Source organism: Prenolepis imparis, unplaced genomic scaffold (genome assembly GCF_030444845.1).
Source record: "Prenolepis imparis isolate NDT839.2.m4 unplaced genomic scaffold, iyPreImpa1.0 SCAF_14, whole genome shotgun sequence".
NCBI classification, from domain to species: domain Eukaryota; kingdom Metazoa; phylum Arthropoda; class Insecta; order Hymenoptera; family Formicidae; genus Prenolepis; species Prenolepis imparis.
In genome coordinates this window covers 9,892,767-9,910,675 of record NW_028141172.1, presented here as the reverse complement: position 1 = coordinate 9,910,675, position 17,909 = coordinate 9,892,767, and the positions used below count along the sequence as shown (strand labels likewise).

At 28.2% G+C, this 17,909-nt stretch overlaps 2 protein-coding genes across 2 annotated transcripts in view; both read left to right on the top strand.

Annotated features, from left to right (window-relative positions):
* The window catches only part of LOC145944999 (proto-oncogene tyrosine-protein kinase ROS-like), a 46,449-nt gene that overhangs the window by 20,833 nt on the left and 7,707 nt on the right, over positions 1–17,909 (top strand). The gene's annotated exons all lie outside the window — the stretch shown is intronic.
* LOC145944991 (proto-oncogene tyrosine-protein kinase ROS-like) lies at positions 80–8,679 on the top strand. The gene is made up of 9 exons (XM_083053742.1): positions 80–843; positions 2,369–2,519; positions 2,891–2,972; positions 3,093–3,749; positions 3,985–5,417; positions 5,585–5,686; positions 6,386–6,579; positions 7,387–7,857; positions 8,163–8,679. Exons 1-9 carry the CDS (start codon positions 745–747, stop codon positions 8,493–8,495), a joined length of 3,522 nt encoding a protein of 1,173 aa, XP_082909868.1. The 5' UTR covers positions 80–744; the 3' UTR covers positions 8,496–8,679.

Sequence of the window (17,909 nt, the reverse complement as noted above, 5' to 3'; positions counted from 1 at the left end):
ATCATAAACAGAGGGCAGCAAATAAAGCATGATCAGATCGGTCTAGTCTGCGGAGTCAGTTATGATTGCGATTGCCACGAGAAAAGACAATGTTGCGCGTTATTTGATTCAAATAATATACTGTCATATAAACATCACACATCAATATGCACAAATAGTGGATTCTAAAAACATGCATAGTATACAGTATACAATATGCATAGAAAAAGTAATCATAATTTTTTATATTTTTAGTGAAACAAGAAATGACAAATATCTCAATGTGGATAATATTTTTATGCTTGAATAGCGGTGAAAGTGATAGAAAATATAAAATTCTATAATTTTTGGATTGCTTATAAATTGTTCCATTATCTTTTTATTGATTATCTTTTTACGAAATATTAAAAGAAATTACAACAAAAATATATTATTATCTTCGATACAATCAAGTGAATACGTGTTGCTTCGTGCTGTTATTGGTTCCCATCGAAAAATTATAAAAATTACTATTTACTAAAAATTCCTTCATATGATCTAAGATATATATATTGTGATTGATTATAAAAAGATATATTAAAATGTAATATTGGAAGACAGTAACGCGGTTCGCAAACTAGATTCTAAAGAATTCATCGATTCATAATAAAGTATCGAGTCGATTAGATCAAATCTGAATCATCCATAGAATAAAAAGAAAATCAATACTGGTGACTAAAAATTGAGCGCCAACATTCACCGAAGGAAGTAATTATTATCTTTAAGATGAGATTATGCGTTTTATTGAAATGTTTAATGCTGGTGAAAGCAGCTATCGCGATTTTGACAAAGAATCATACCGTCCCGGACAATCTTTTTACGCAGGTAAGAAATTTTTTTTGCCCTATTAAAAAACAATTAAATGTTATTACAAGTAATTGTGCAGTTTATTTGAGTAACTCAAACTCATGTGTAATATAATATATTACTACAAAATGTATAATAAAATAAAACTATACATAAAACTAAAAAGTATAATGCAATGAGAAAGGATAAATAAAGCTTGAAAATTTTATTTTGTTTTTAAATGGATGTATAATATAGTTAAACTTAATTATGACGAAATATTAAAATTTGACTGTATTATGTTTGTGTTTCTATTCCTATTTTTAAGAATAATAATTATTAATATTAATGAGATGTTCTGTTAATTTTTCACTATTTTGATACATACATTCATACATACACACACATATAAACATATATATATATATATATATATATATGACACTTGAATTGAGTTTCATGTGATTTTTCATCAATTTGTAATAAAAACTAATTTACCTTATTAAATAATTATAATTATTTAATGATATAATAAGACTTGTAAATTAATTCTTATTTAACTAAATTAATTCAAAGTGACAGCGTCATTTTGATGTATCAAGGATAGTTGCATTTGTCCTATATACATATAAAGAAATGTCGACTATATTGGTATAATAAAATTCAAATTGTATCAGTTAACTTTATAGGGCCAATAGTTAAATGGACAATATACGTAACAGCAATAACCAGCTACCCGTGTTTAAATTTATTGATGTATGTATATAATATTCATAGTATATATATTTATATAGCCATATTTATATAGCCATATATATTCTTATATATCGTGGTAAAGTCAATCGAAAGTTTTTGGTATCAGGTTTTCCAGAATTTGTTTGGGTTAAAAGGTAAAACCATAATCAAAAAGAATTTCGACAAGATTTTAAGTACAAAAATTAATATAATTTCTATAATCACACACATGCACATAAATGAAAATATTTTAAACATTTTTATTCTTGAAATACAAACGTTATTATATCGAAATTTTAATTAAAACATACGGATTATTACAAAATAAACTCACTTATTTTAAAAAGTTAACTAACAATCGCAAAAAAACTAAATCATGAACTTTAACTATCAGCAAAATCGCTTCAAGAATCGAAGAGAGTAACATTTTCATATAACATTTATTAAAAAAGAAACAATTATGAATTCTTATTAAATAATCCTTATTCTGCCTATTCTGCGTGAGTTTCTTTTTAATACAAGAATCATGTTTGATATTTCGCAAGAAAATATAATGAAAAATAATAAGAATAAATATTTTAGAAATAAAATTACATAATATTTAACGCATTATAAATGAGAAATGGAATTATAAAATATCAAGCTAAAATTATTACAAAACAACAAATTTTATGCTTATTTTATTTATTTTGACATACGATGTTATTTTTTATGGTAATCTTATTTATATATATTTTTATATATACTATTTTATTTATCATTAATGATACCGTGGAATTTCTGGCCTAGCTGTCTAACTTATTTTTTTTATATGTTATATTTTATTAAGGATATTCCAATGCCCGAAAACAACAATTATCTCATTTTACAAAATCTCCAGCCGGATCAGAATTATTCTGAAAGCGTGACTATAAGAAGTGAAGTCAATGAAGTAGATGAAGTTACATTTGCAAATATGTCCATGAACCCAGAATCTATTGGTAAGATGCAATGAATATATAAAACGTTAATAAAAAATTTACAAAAAATTTACAAGTTGTAAGCAAAATGTAAATTCAAGAGAGAGTAAAAATTATAAAAAAAAAAATATTAAACCATTTTCTAATAACAAGGATAATATAAAATGCATTCTGTCGAAAAGAGAGAAACAATGTAGACTCTGTATGTAAAATAAAGCAAAATTTAGATAACACTATCAATTTCATTATTTTTCTTGTTTGTTTTATATCATTAATTTTTTTTCTTCTTTCTTTATTTTCGTTGCACGTTAAATTATTATTTTTTTTTTTTAATTTACCGAGATAATCAACTTCAACATACATATAAATATGTACCATCTTAAAATCTCTAGGAAAAATTCCGAGCGAGCCAAGAACATTCGTAGAGTTCAATGGATTTCTAAATGAAAAAATCAACATTTCTGTGACATTCAGGTGAAGAATCTAAGTTTTTAGTCTATATCCTTTTTTCTCTAAAATTTAACATAGAAATATAAAAATATTGATACTGTTAAAAATTTATTAAATATGAAAAGGCTAAATTTTATCTAACAGGTGGAATCAACCTACACTTGAAAACAAAGTGATACAAGGATATACAGTGCAATGTTGGTTCATCGAGAACCTAAAAAAGATTCAAATCTTTGACGACAAAACTATTTTAACTACAATGGAGTGCACAGAATATAATCTAAAGCCTAATACAACGTACTATTATCGAGTACGAGCGCATACTAAAGCTGGTGCTGGTCCTTATACAGATTTAATGAACGTATCAACGACGCACGAAAATCCGATACCTCAATTATTGATTGCAGTGAATAATACTATTGCAATATGGGATCTGGATTCAAGAACATACGTCAATCTCTTTACCCTTAATAGCAATGTTAATGCAATAGAAGTGGTTTATTCTGTAGCAGAACATAAAATTTATTGGATCCAATTGGATGAGCATGATTATATACTACGAGAGTTAATGATAGGGGATATGAATAAAAATAATATTACGAAAATAACTAGTTTAAAAAAAAATACACACACTCTGTGCATCGATTGGATAGGAAGAAATCTATATTGGATGGAATATGACGTCTCAGGGAAATCCATTATAAAGCTGGACTTAACAATGTGGCAAAATGGCACAATCAAATATGATAAAATTTTGAGCAGAGAAAATTATTTTTATTTTACTTTACAACCGTCTGTGGGGTACGTTAACTTTTATTCACTTGAAAAAATAAACACTTTTGTGTCTTTCACTTAAGAATTTATATTATTTTCTAATTTTGCAATAATATAATATGATTTTGTAATAAAGATATAAAGAATCATAAAATCATTATTTATCATAAAATTGTAAGAACTTAAGCTTATTATTTTTTTAACTTCACGTTTAAAATTATGTTTTATAATACACATATATAATAATATATATATTTTCCAGATTTTTATATTGGATAGAAGGGTTAGATGCAGAGTCATATATACAGTATGTAATAATGAAATCGGATCTTGACGGAAGAAATGTGCAATCTTTTTTAAGAACCGATATGACCTGTAGTCCATACAAAACACCATTTTTTAAAACTTTTTATCAAATTAAGCTTGACATCACAAATACAGAGGAGCCGCTAATATTCTGGAGAAAAAACCTTGAATTAATTGTGGAGAACATTAAAACAAATAAATGCAATTCGATTTCAACTGCTGAAATGGGCGCAAACTTTGTGTCACATTTTATTAATGATAAAACAAACATTTATTTAAGTGGACCTTATGCAAATACATCAGATTTTTATCTTTATATTTTAAAAAAGAAGTATGCACTTGTCGACAGTGAAAAAAACGCATCTAAACACGTGCACATAATAAACAGCACGGATTACTTTAATCCTCTAATATCGTTTGGTAAATCATCCTCCTTACAACCATATCCTCGGACGGAATGCCTTACGCCTGATGAAAAGAATTATAATATTACAATAGTAAAAATAACAGCGTACAGTATTGTTTTGAACTTTACAAAACCAAATCGCAAGCACAAATGCAAAAACAACATACCTACTATTAAATATATCATCTACGTAAGCTGTTTGTATAATAACCTTAATAACAAGTTCGATGAATTCTATATGCAGACATACGAGCGGCATTATGAAATTCAGAATTTAACACCGTTTACAAAATACAAGCTGAAGCTAGCTGTGAGCAATTTTTACTCTGATCAATTATCGATGGACCTGCAATTCCGATCGGAAGTCATACTAAGAACTAACGAAAGCAAACTCAATGCACCAGAAAATGTGAACGTTCAGGTTCTGACGCCGACTATAGCGGCAGTTTATTGGATGCTACCCACGAAACTGAATTGTGCGACAGTAACTTATAGAGTATATTGGGAAACAATTAACTCGGTGAACAGCACGCAACCGATAGAAAAGCCATCTATTAATAATAAAGTAGACAACAAATTTTTTACTATAATCCAATCGTTGCTGCCAGAACAGAAATACTTTGTATATGTACGTGTGTATCCAGCCAACTTCACCAATCTCTATAATGACAGTTTGACCAAAACCGTGTACACGTACTCGGAACCGAACAATATAACTTTGAGCGGAGTTAACATAAACAATATGAATATTTCGTGGATGCCTAGCGTTAATTTGACGATCCATTACGTACTGGAATACAAAAATGATATGATGCAAAAGTGGCAAATCGCAGATAATTTTGAGACGAATAATAAGACAGTAACGTATTATATAAAAAGCTTGCTACCGGCAACTTTATACAAGTTTCGTTTAATACTGACATATCCTGAATACGAGAACTTTACATGGCCATCTGATGAAAGATTTATTTTTGAAACACTTGGTAAGCAAATATGATAATATGTAGATATTTTAATATGATCTGTTTATTTTACATACATATAAATGAATTACATAATTTTAAGAATAAAATATTTTTAATGATAAAATTATAAGTAGAAATATTCAAATAAAACAAAAAAATTAATACTATATTTTTATGTAACAAAGGTGACGATTCGATAATTCGAGCTACGCAATATAATCTAACATTGATGTTAAGCCTTGCTGCTATCGTTATTGTAATCTGCATCTCCTACTTTATTTATTGTTGTAAGTATATTTGATACACATTTTTTAAATTACAAATTATGATTAATGTAATAAGTGGAGAGATTTTTCAAAAAACATTAACTTATTTAAAACAAGGTTAAGAATATTTATTGACCAACACTGGCTAAGACTAATTCTTATATTATAAGACTTTATTTTGAGAATAATCTCAATTCGAGATTTATTTCCCGAATCCCCCCTAACCCCCTTTCAGAATTATAGGCGAGAAAAATATAGATCCGAAAGTCGCTGAATCGGGAAACGAACCCGAGACCTTTCGCTTGCCGGGCGACTGCTCTCACCAACTGAGCTATTCAGACCCTTCGATTCTATACTTTTCTCTGCCTTGATAAACAATTCCAATCAACAATCAGTTGGTGAGAGCAGTCGCCCGGCAAGCGAAAGGTCTCGGGTTCCCGATTCAGCGACTTTCGGATCTATATTTTTCTCGCCTATAATTCTTTAAGGGGGTTAGGGGGGATTCGGGAAATAAATCTCGAATTGAGATTGTTCCCAAAATAAAGTCTTATAATATAAGAATTAGTCTTAGCCAGTGTTGGTCAATAAATATTATTAACCTTGTTTTAAAAATTCGACTGGCAAATCACATCTTACATATTAATTTATTTGTTTAAAGAGCAAAATTTAAAATTTGCAATGCATAATATTATTTAAATATATTATAACTTTATATAACAGTATACCGACAACGCAAGGAAGATAACGAGCAAGTTTTGACTAGGATTCTACATGAGGTACTTATCGGAAACGTTCAGCATAATGCGTTATACAGTCCTGCGTTGCATTATAATCCAAATAAATTTATGCTGACTAAAATCAGACGTGAGCAAATCACACTAACGAAACTCCTTGGCAGCGGCGCATTCGGATTGGTAAATTTTTCGTAACGTCATATTTTAAGTCATTAATGTTTAGATGTAGAAATGAGAAATACACATTTCTTAGTCAATCTTACACCGAAAAAATTGTTTTCTTGAAATGCATTAATAAGTCCTCTTAATAGATAAGAATATTTCCATTTTTTAAATTGAGAATATATTTTCAATTTCTTTTGCAACTTCAGCGCCGCAATAAATAAATATAATAAATTAATAATAAATTTAAAATAAAAATTAATAAAATAAAATTATGTAAATTTATAATAAATTTATAAGTTTACAATTAATATTAAAAATAATAACATAATAAGCAAAAATGTGTATTTAACTATGTCAAACACATAAAACATATATTCAATTATATGTGTAACATTTAAATATACATGTAATAAGTAACAAATGTCCATTTGTAAGACTGTTTTTTGTTATATCGATTAATAATTTTAATAATACACGGATAAAAAGACATCTCATCAAGTATATATTCTTGCATGTAAAGAATATCTCTTTAGAGATTTTCTCTCCTAAATTAAGAGGATCTTTTTAGCGCTTATTTTATTGGAAGATATTATAAAGATAAGTGGCATATACTTAAGATGAGAATACAATTTTTTCGGATATATAAATCAACTTTTTAAAAGAAATAGTAATACACTAATTTTCATGAGACATACATATGCACTTTATTTTTTATCGTTGAATTATTGAAAATAAATTAAAATATATATGTATAATGTTATATAAAATTAAATTATCTTTTCTTATTTAATAAAAGTTACATTAATTTTCAATATTTCGCAGGTGTACCAAGGGAATGTCAAGGATTTAGAAGAACCGGGATCAGAGACATCCGTTGCCATAAAAATGTTAGAAAAGTGTGCTTCTGTCGAAGAAAAAAAGAAATTCTTGCAAGAAGCTAAGCTTATGAGTCACTTTAGACACGAACATGTGTTAAGATTACTAGCTGTCTGCTTAGACGAGGATTCTCCATTACTCGTGTTGGAATTAATGGAAACTGATCTGCTAAAATATTTGAGAGAGTGTCGAATATTACAACCTTCTGATTTACACGCTTTGCGTCTACAAGACTTGCTCGCTATGTGCGAAGATGTTGCGCGAGGCTGTTGCTATTTAGAAGAGCTGCGCTTTGTGCATAGAGATCTCGCGTGCCGAAATTGTTTAGTGTCTGCGAGAGATCGTGAGAATCGTATTGTCAAAATCGGTGATTTCGGACTTGCTAGAGATATTTACAGAAATGACTATTACCGCAAGGTAGATATAATTAATAAAAAAAGATGAAACTTTTTGAAAGTGTTTTTCTATTGTAATAGCTTTTTATAATATTATATATATCTTTAATAAAATATATATATATGTATATATAGAATTTAAGAAAAATGAAGACTATGCATATATTTTTGTATATATTTCTCCAATATATATGTATATAATGTATAATGCAAAAAATTAGTAAACAAAATGTATAATGCAAAATATTAGTTTCTTGCTTAAAAATACTTATTGCAAAAATGGATAATTAGAATAAGATATTTATCTTTGCTAAAATTTTATTTTAGGAAGGTGAAGGTCTGCTTCCTGTTCGCTGGATGGCACCGGAATCCCTAGCGAACGGAATATTTACTTCTCAGAGCGATGTTTGGTCATTCGGAGTACTAATGTGGGAGATTACATCATTGGGTGAGCAACCTTACTCTACAACAAAATCTAATCTCGAAGTGATAAGTTACGTACGCGAGGGAGGCAAGTTGCAGATGCCTCTCGATTGTCCATCCTCATTATATCAGTTGATGCAGCGTTGCTGGGGTGTAGCAAATGCCAGACCAAATTTTAAACTTTGTCTGAACAATATTATAGATCTAAGAAGTGACGCAGAATTGCATCCAATATAAATATTATCTAGTTGGCACAATTAATTAATTATTTGAACATGTGTATATTAAAGCGAAACAAATTTTTGCACATCTATTTGAGATATTTGAAAATATGTCTGTATTATACGTCTGTATACATATTTGCATAAAAAAAATTTTAAACTTTAACATATATTTTGTTTACTAACACTGAAAAATAAAAAAAAACAAGTAGTTATACCAGTGTTCAAATAGATAACTACTTTTGATTTTAGTTATAAATAGCATTTAGAGATAGGTGAAATTACTATAAAATGTGTAATGTACTAAATTCTATACAAATCACATTTTTTAAAAATTTGTTTTTATATATCTGATCAAAATTCTTCATATCAAAAATATTTTGTATGTCAAACAGGAAATAAAGAAGGACGCGAGAGTGGGTTAATAAAGGTTAATAAAAATTTACATATATCTGTTTCTCTTAGCAAATAAGTCATGGAAAGCCTGACTCTTTTGTTGGATTAGCTTAGTCTAATAATTCGTCTAATAATTATAATTTATATTCTAATAATTTGGTTTACGTATTAGTTTCAGATTACTCAGTTAATTTCTTTAAGTAAAAGTGGCTCTATCTTTATTCAACTTCTTTTTCCATGAATGCGTTTATTATCACTGACACTTTTAACAATGTTTATATTTCAACATTAAACGTTTTTATTATCATTTTCTTTATAATCATAAAAATTTTATTTTTCCGGTATTTAAAAACATCTTATAAATATATTTTAATGTAAACAAATGTTCTGGAGAACACAATGCTATGAACTTTTGAGAATGATATATCTTTCGATTTATGTCTGATGAAAATATGTACATACATATATGACATATATATGTATATGTATATGAATTAAATATATATCTATATATATAATTTTTTTATAGTCAAATCAGTATAGAAGTGGTATTAAATATGCTTATTAATAATGCGTATACTGGTAAACAATTATTTGGCGAGGTAAATTTTATACCTTTTTTATTATGAAATTTTCGTTATAATTACTTATTTTTTATCACAATGTATTACATATCATATATTGTAAATGATATACGTATTTTTCTGTTTTTTTCGGAGATATGTTGTATATCAATATAATTTATGCTAATTATTTAATAAACTCGTTTTTAGTGATAATTAATTACAAAATTTTGATTGATAAAACAATCAAAATTAAAATAATATTAATTTTAGATACGTGAATTTGCGGGAAAAAATATAAGACCCCCATATTTAAAATATAGTATTCACTACATGTTAATAACACGTTCTCATGAAATGGACGATCAGATGCAATTTTTTCACCGTTTGTTCGAATCAGAAAATCGAGAAGCTCAATACGTATATAATATAAATACAGTAAAACACTCATTTTTATTAAATGTCCAATATTATATCATAAATATTTAAAATAATTTTTTACATATTTTAATGTTTTATATATTTATTATTTATTTATAAATTACCTGTTTCTTACGTGAGCACTTGATTTCAATTATTTTCTTGATTATTTCTAATTATATTGTATTATATTGTAAATGTGTTTAAATGTATTTAATGTTAAATTAGTTTTTATATATTATTCAGTTTTATTGTTTATATAAAAATTAATAATATTTACGTAATGCTTATTATACATATATATGTATATGTATGTGTATATGATATTATGTATATTAATTATACTTATAATACTCTATTAAATATTAATATAAAGATATGTTAAATAATATAATATAAATATAAGATATGAAATTAAATAATATAAATATAAGATAGAAAATTTAATATACATATAGGATATAAACATTAATATTTGATTAAGAGTATTTTATTGACCAACACTGGCTAAAGCAATAATTCTTTTATTACGACGTTTCGACCCTAAATTGGGTCCTCTTCAGGCTACAAAAATTGATCACAATACAGAGTCGTTAATACATTTAGATAACACTTTTGATTTATAGTAGTAATATTGTAATTAGTAATACCTATTCTTTAATGTAACGTGGTAAACCCTATACGCACATGATGTTATGTTAAAATGTGAGTTAAAATTGACAGAATCATAGTCAGTATCAAACTGAGATATGGTGTTTATTTTTGACGTGTATAACTAACAGTAAGTCAGAGACATTGTTTTGAGAGCATTAAAAGTCAAATAATTAAAATAGAAATAAACACAATTACAATAATAAAGCTAAAGGACTCTATAAACCCATAATAGGATATGTATCGAAAGAATTATAAGTAATATTAAAATTGAATAATTAAAGGTAATTTGAATTAAAAATATAATTAAAAAATGCGTTGGATGGGACTAAAATAATTTGAGAATAGTGTCATAAATTGAATTTAAATTTTCCGTGTCCCTTTGCGAATTTATAGAATTCTTTTGCTTTTTAATAAAAATCATTTCGCTTATTTCTCTCTTTTTCAAGTTAGCTTCATTATGTAGGATCGATACATTAGACCAATCGAAATCATGATTAAGCGACGATCTATGTTTACTAATCACCGAATAATTACTTTCATGTTTTTTGATGTTAGAGTTATGTTCTTTTATGCGCGTTTCCAAATGACGTTTGGTCTGCCCAATATAACAGGAAGTGCAATTCTTACAAGAGATCCCATATACGACATTAGTTCTCTTATAGGGATGAAGTTGGTCTTTCCCTTTCTTAATTAATTTGTCTAGTCTGTTAGGAACAGTATATACGACTTCAAGGCCACACTTTCCCAATAATCGCTGTATATCTTCACTTAATCCCTTGACATATGGAAAAATGATTACATTAGATGTGTCAAAAGATTTTTTTCCCCCGGATGGATAATTATCATATGACTTAGATTGTAAAAACTTAAGTCTTCTATTAATGATTGAGTTAATTAAAGTAATTGGATAGCAATTATTGGAAAGAATCCGTTTGACCAACGAAATATTCTGTGAATGAAACTTCCTGTCCAAAAGAATAATAGCCCTATCAGTGAGGCTAAGAATAGTACTGATTTTGTATTTATGAGGATGGTTAGAATAAAAGTTAATATATCTTCCCGAAAATGTAGATTTCCGTTACCAATTAGTTGTTAATTTCTGATTTTGCCTTATAATGGATGTGTCCAGAAAATTAATACAATCATTTGATTCTATCTCGCAAGTAAATTGTAGTCTAGGATGATAGCCATTAAATTGCGATAAAATATTGTCTATCTGATTTCTCGGAACAATAGCGAAGATATCATCAACATATCTGCAATAAACCGACAGTGAAAAAGATAGTGCATTCCGGCAGTATGACTCCAAATCATCCATAACCAGGTCTGATAGAATCGGAGAAAGAGGGGACCCCATAGGCATTCCGAAAATTTGTTCGTAATAACCATTTTCAAAGGAAAAACTCGTGGAGTCAATAACAAATTCCAACGCGTACAAAAATTGATTCAGGTTAATGATCATATTTTGAGAGATATCTTTCCATCTATCTTTGATTGCCGAAACAACCAAGGATTTAGGAACATTTGTGTATAAAGACTTAACATCCAAGGATATCATGCATTCATTATCTTTAATATTAGCGCTCTTAATGCCTCTTCCAAACGACCAGCTATCCCTTACATGTGAAACAGGCCTCTTAACAGACCGAGATATAATGTCCCTCAAGTATACCGCTAGATTGTACGTAGGACTGCCAATAGAGGATACAATAAGTCGCAATGGAAAGTCTTTTTTATGCACCTTTGGTAGGCCATATATTCTAGGAAGATTCCCATTACTGCAAGCCAAACGCTTGAAGGTCATTTCATCAATTATATCGTTTTGTCGCCATGATCGCATTAAAGAGTTTAAGTTATTAGTCAATTTTTTTAAAGGATCTTTATCAAGCTTCTTATAAGTACTAGTGTCCGCAAGTAAAGATGTCATATTATTTATATAATCAATTCTGTTCAAAACGACCGTGATCTGACCCTTGTCGGCCTTTGTGACAAATAAGTCTTTGTTATTTTTAAGGAATCTATCACATTGTTGGTATTGAAAGCGAATTACGTTATCAATATATTTTGGATGTTTTTTGCTATGCAAAAATTTTTTAATAGAGTTTACAAATCCATTTTTTATAGTTTCCTTAGATTCATCAGATATCTTGTTATTATTCGTTTCAAAATTTTTTATATGTTCTATAGCTACGAAGGCACGATCTTTAGGATTCTGACAATTAAGATTAAGACTAAATTTTTCACCCAAGCACAGTATATTTTGAACAGAATTGGGAAGAGTTTTATCGCTCAGATTTATAAGCCATTTAGATTTGTCAATGTTTTCCAGAAAATTATCCTTAACTATATGTTTGTCTAAAATATTATTGAATTTATCGACAAGTCTGTTTTTCTGAGTATTCATTAGCTGAGATAAACCTTCATAGTTATAAGAGTAAAATTCATCAAGAAAAGAATCAGATAACAAGGATGACAATTCACATTCGATATTATATCGTTTATTTTTTAAAAATCTAATGTTAAGATGTAGATCTTTTATTTCAAAATTTAATAAAGTTTTCTTGTTCTTTTCCATCAGATTATGATTTAATCTAGAGACCCAGTTACTATGAAACGTGAGATTAAACCGTAAATTGCTGATATGCGCCGGAAGAACATCATAACTGCGACATTTTAGTAGGAATTTAAGTTGTTGTTCTGATTCCATGATCTTCCTGTTCGTGTTCATCCAATTTTTTAAACAGATAGTATGTTCCTTTCCATATTTTCTCGAGATTTCATCGAAAAAACTTCTTATTTCAATCAACACCATTATTAGGTCCAGGTGTGTAAATAACAAAATGTAAGATGTGATTGCCAGTCGAATTTTAAAAACAAGGTTAAGAGTATTTTATTGACCAACACTGGCTAAAGCAATAATTCTTTTATTACGACGTTTCGACCCTAAATTGGGTCCTCTTCAGGCTACAAAAATTGATCACAATACAGAGTCGTTAATACATTTAGATAACACTTTTGATTTATAGTAGTAATATTGTAATTAGTAATACCTATTCTTTAATGAGAACATAACTCTAACATCAAAAAACATGAAAGTAATTATTCGGTGATTAGTAAACATAGATCGTCGCTTAATCATGATTTCGATTGGTCTAATGTATCGATCCTACATAATGAAGCTAACTTGAAAAAGAGAGAAATAAGCGAAATGATTTTTATTAAAAAGCAAAAGAATTCTATAAATTCGCAAAGGGACACGGAAAATTTAAATTCAATTTATGACACTATTCTCAAATTATTTTAGTCCCATCCAACGCATTTTTTAATTATATTTTTAATTCAAATTACCTTTAATTATTCAATTTTAATATTACTTATAATTCTTTCGATACATATCCTATTATGGGTTTATAGAGTCCTTTAGCTTTATTATTGTAATTGTGTTTATTTCTATTTTAATTATTTGACTTTTAATGCTCTCAAAACAATGTCTCTGACTTACTGTTAGTTATACACGTCAAAAATAAACACCATATCTCAGTTTGATACTGACTATGATTCTGTCAATTTTAACTCACATTTTAACATAACATCATGTGCGTATAGGGTTTACCACGTTACATTAAAGAATAGGTATTACTAATTACAATATTACTACTATAAATCAAAAGTGTTATCTAAATGTATTAACGACTCTGTATTGTGATCAATTTTTGTAGCCTGAAGAGGACCCAATTTAGGGTCGAAACGTCGTAATAAAAGAATTATTGCTTTAGCCAGTGTTGGTCAATAAAATACTCTTAACCTTGTTTTTAAAATTCGACTGGCAATCACATCTTACATTTTGTTATTAATATTTGATTTATTATTAATATTTACTTAGTACAGTCAACGTAATAGTTAATATTAATATTAGCAATACTATTTTATATTAATGTTTACAATAATTAGTATTTTATTATTAATATCTTTATAATATTATATATTAATGGTGTTTATTTTTCTTGTAAAATAACGAAAATTTTAATAACGAACTTTAATGTAATTATAATTTCAACATGCCAAAATATATAATTTTACATATATGTTTATTTCGTATTTTCTAAAAAATTTTTCTACAACTCCTTAAATATATCTATGACATTGTGCAATAATATTAACTCCTTTTTCACATTACAATTTTTTAATCATGGAGAAAGATAAATAAAGTAAAATAAGAATGTATAAATGAATAAAATATGTATATGTATATTAATTACCATTAGTGATTTTCTTTTATTTTTTCTAAAGAGGAAGGTAAAATACAAGAAGATAATGAAAAATAAAATTCACACCTTGAAATTATTTTTTATTTATAATTAGGTATATTATTTACTATGCGCGTTTTAATAAGATAATTATAGAAAATAGGAAAAAATCAAGATAATATAAAATAAAAAAATAAATCAAATTGTGTGAGTTACTAATTTAACTACAAATTAAATTTCACACATTAAATTTCAAAATTAAAATTGTTTAAGGCTTTAAGAACTAAATGATACTGATTAAATTAAAAAAAAGCTATTATTTTTTTTTAAGAAATTAAATAATTATGTACAAGTGCACAATTTCTAAAAATTCATTGTATAAACATCTCTATTTATGTACATTAATAGAATTGTGAAAAAAATGTTTTATGTTGAAGAAAAAAAAAATCTTTTTTAAAAAAGTATTGTGTTTCAAAATATGAATACGATGTTTAAATAGATGTGTTTTTACTATAAAACTTTTGTACTGCGTAAAAAGGTAATTAAATTGTGTTTCTCATATGAAAGCCACATGGATTTTACTTTACTTGTAAAAAGTTGAATTTTGCATTACTGATTCCGTATCATTAAAACAAAATTTTTAATTCTTCTCACATTACAGTAGAATAAAAATTCAGTAAAAAGATAGAAAAAATGTAAAATAATGTACTTATTTCATACATTATCCAATAAGTTGAAATTCATTGTTAAATATAAATTTTTATTTTTATGTAATTGCTCGTCTACAAAGTTCCAGTTTCCCGAAATAAAATCCTGAATATGCCGCTGCTCCTAAGATAATTTATTTTGATGCAAAACTTCGTATTGCTAAATAATTAATTATAATTTCAGACAAAAATTATCTCACAAAAAAGTCGTTTTTAATTAAGTTGGTAATCATCGATATTTTCTTGTCAATATGAAAACGGATTTTTTAGATACTTAATTATACAAACAAAGATTTAAAAAAATTAGTATTTTAAAAATATGTTTCAATTTTAAAATAGAAATCGTTGAATTTGTAGAAAATCATTCATGCAATATTGCTCGATTGCTATAACTATGAAAGTAACACTAGCTGTTTATTTCGTTTTTTCTATTTGTATTTTGTCTCTATGTGATCTAATTATTAATTTTGTCTTATAAATTCCGTATTGCGACTTGTCTGATTTGAAATTTCTGTGAATTCCAGATTATTTTGACATACGGTATAATACGAGGGTGGTTTGAAAAGTCCGTGCAAAAATGAAAACTACTTAATTTTTCGGGATAAACTTTTTTTATTTTTCAACGTAGTCTCCTTTTAGGCTTATACACTTCGTCCAACGCTGCTCCAGTTTGTTGATCCCTTCCAAATAATAAGATTGGTCCAACTCTGCAAAATAGGCATTCGTTTCCGCAATCACCTCCTCGTTTGAATAAAATCTCTTTCCCCCCAGCCATTTCTTCATATTGGGGAACAAGTAGTAGTCCGAGGGAGCCAAATCTGGAGAATAGGGGGGATGCGGAACGAGTTGGAACCTTAATTCCATCAATTTTGCGGCTACAACTACAGATGAGTGAGCTGGTGCGTTGTCGTGATGGAAAAGGACTTTTTTGTGGGCCAATCGTGGACGTTTTTCTTGCAGCTCGGTTTTCAAACGGTCCAATAACGATGAATAATATGCACCTGTAATAGTTTTGCCCTTTTCCAAATAGTCGATGAGGATTATTCCTTGCGAATCCCAAAAGACAGTCGCCATAACTTTCCCGGCCGAAAGAACGGTCTTCGCCTTCTTTGGTGCAGACTCCCCGCTGGCAACCCATTGTTTGGACTGTTCCTTGGTCTCAGGCGTGTAGTGGTGTATCCATGTTTCGTCCACAGTGACGAAACGACGCTTAAAGTCCTGTGGATTCCGCCGAAACAGCTGCAAACCGTCCTTGGAACACCTCACACGATTTCGTTTTTGGTCAACTGTGAGCAATCGCGGCACCCATCTTGCGGATAGCTTTTTCATGCCCAAATGTTGATGCAAAATATTATGTACCCGTTCACTCGAGATGCCCACAGCACTAGCAATCTCGCGCACCTTCACTCTTCTATCATCCATCATCATATCATGGATTTTATCAATGATTTCTGGAGTAGTGACCTCAATAGGGCGTCCAGAACGTTCAGCGTCATTTGTGCTCATATGGCCACTCCGAAAATTTTGAAACTACTTATAAACTGTTCTAATCGAAGGTGCAGATTCACCATAATGTTTATCAAGCTTCTCCTTAGTCTTCTGAGGCGATTTGCCTTTCATAAAGTAATGTTTTATCAACACACGAAATTCTCTTTCATCCATTTTTTGGAAATCACTCGACTTTCTCGATTCAAACGAACGCCAAACACAGAGAAATAGACCGATCTGGCTGAAACTTGGTGTGTGTTCTTCCAAGAGATGCTACTAACTAAAAATAACCCCGATACGCACCAGTGGTGCCATCTCTCTGACTTTGCACGGACTTTTCAAACCACCCTCGTATACAAATAAGTTGTTAAAAGCGTTCAAATCAGCTGATTAAAGCGTTAATTTGCTAATTAAATTTTAAAATAATAATCTGTTATAAAAACTAAAATAAAAATGTTGTAAATAATATGTTATAATATTTTAAACTCGATTAATATTTCTTTGACAGTTATCAATTAATTTCTGTAAATTATTAATTTCAATTTAATTAGCAAATTAATGCTTGAATCAGCTGATTTCTGTCAAAAGATACACTCGGCCAAAAAAAACGGTACATTTAAAAAGTAGTAAAAAATTGTATTGTGATCTGTTACAAAAGGAAATATTTAAAAATGAAAGATAATAACTTGCGATTCGTAGATTAACTTTAAAGAATTTACCGAATATATATAAAGATTTAATTTTTTGGATATTCAAGTTTTAATTATTGTCGTATTAATTCAGTATACATATTAAAATCACGAGCGCTTTTTAATTATGTAAGGGCTAGTCAATGCTTTATTAGAAAATGATTATGTGTTACCTCAGGAAAGATTCAAATGACTATGAAAAACGATTCCAATTTATCTTATAATGGCATGGCATGCACGTATAATATATAACTAAAAGTATTAAT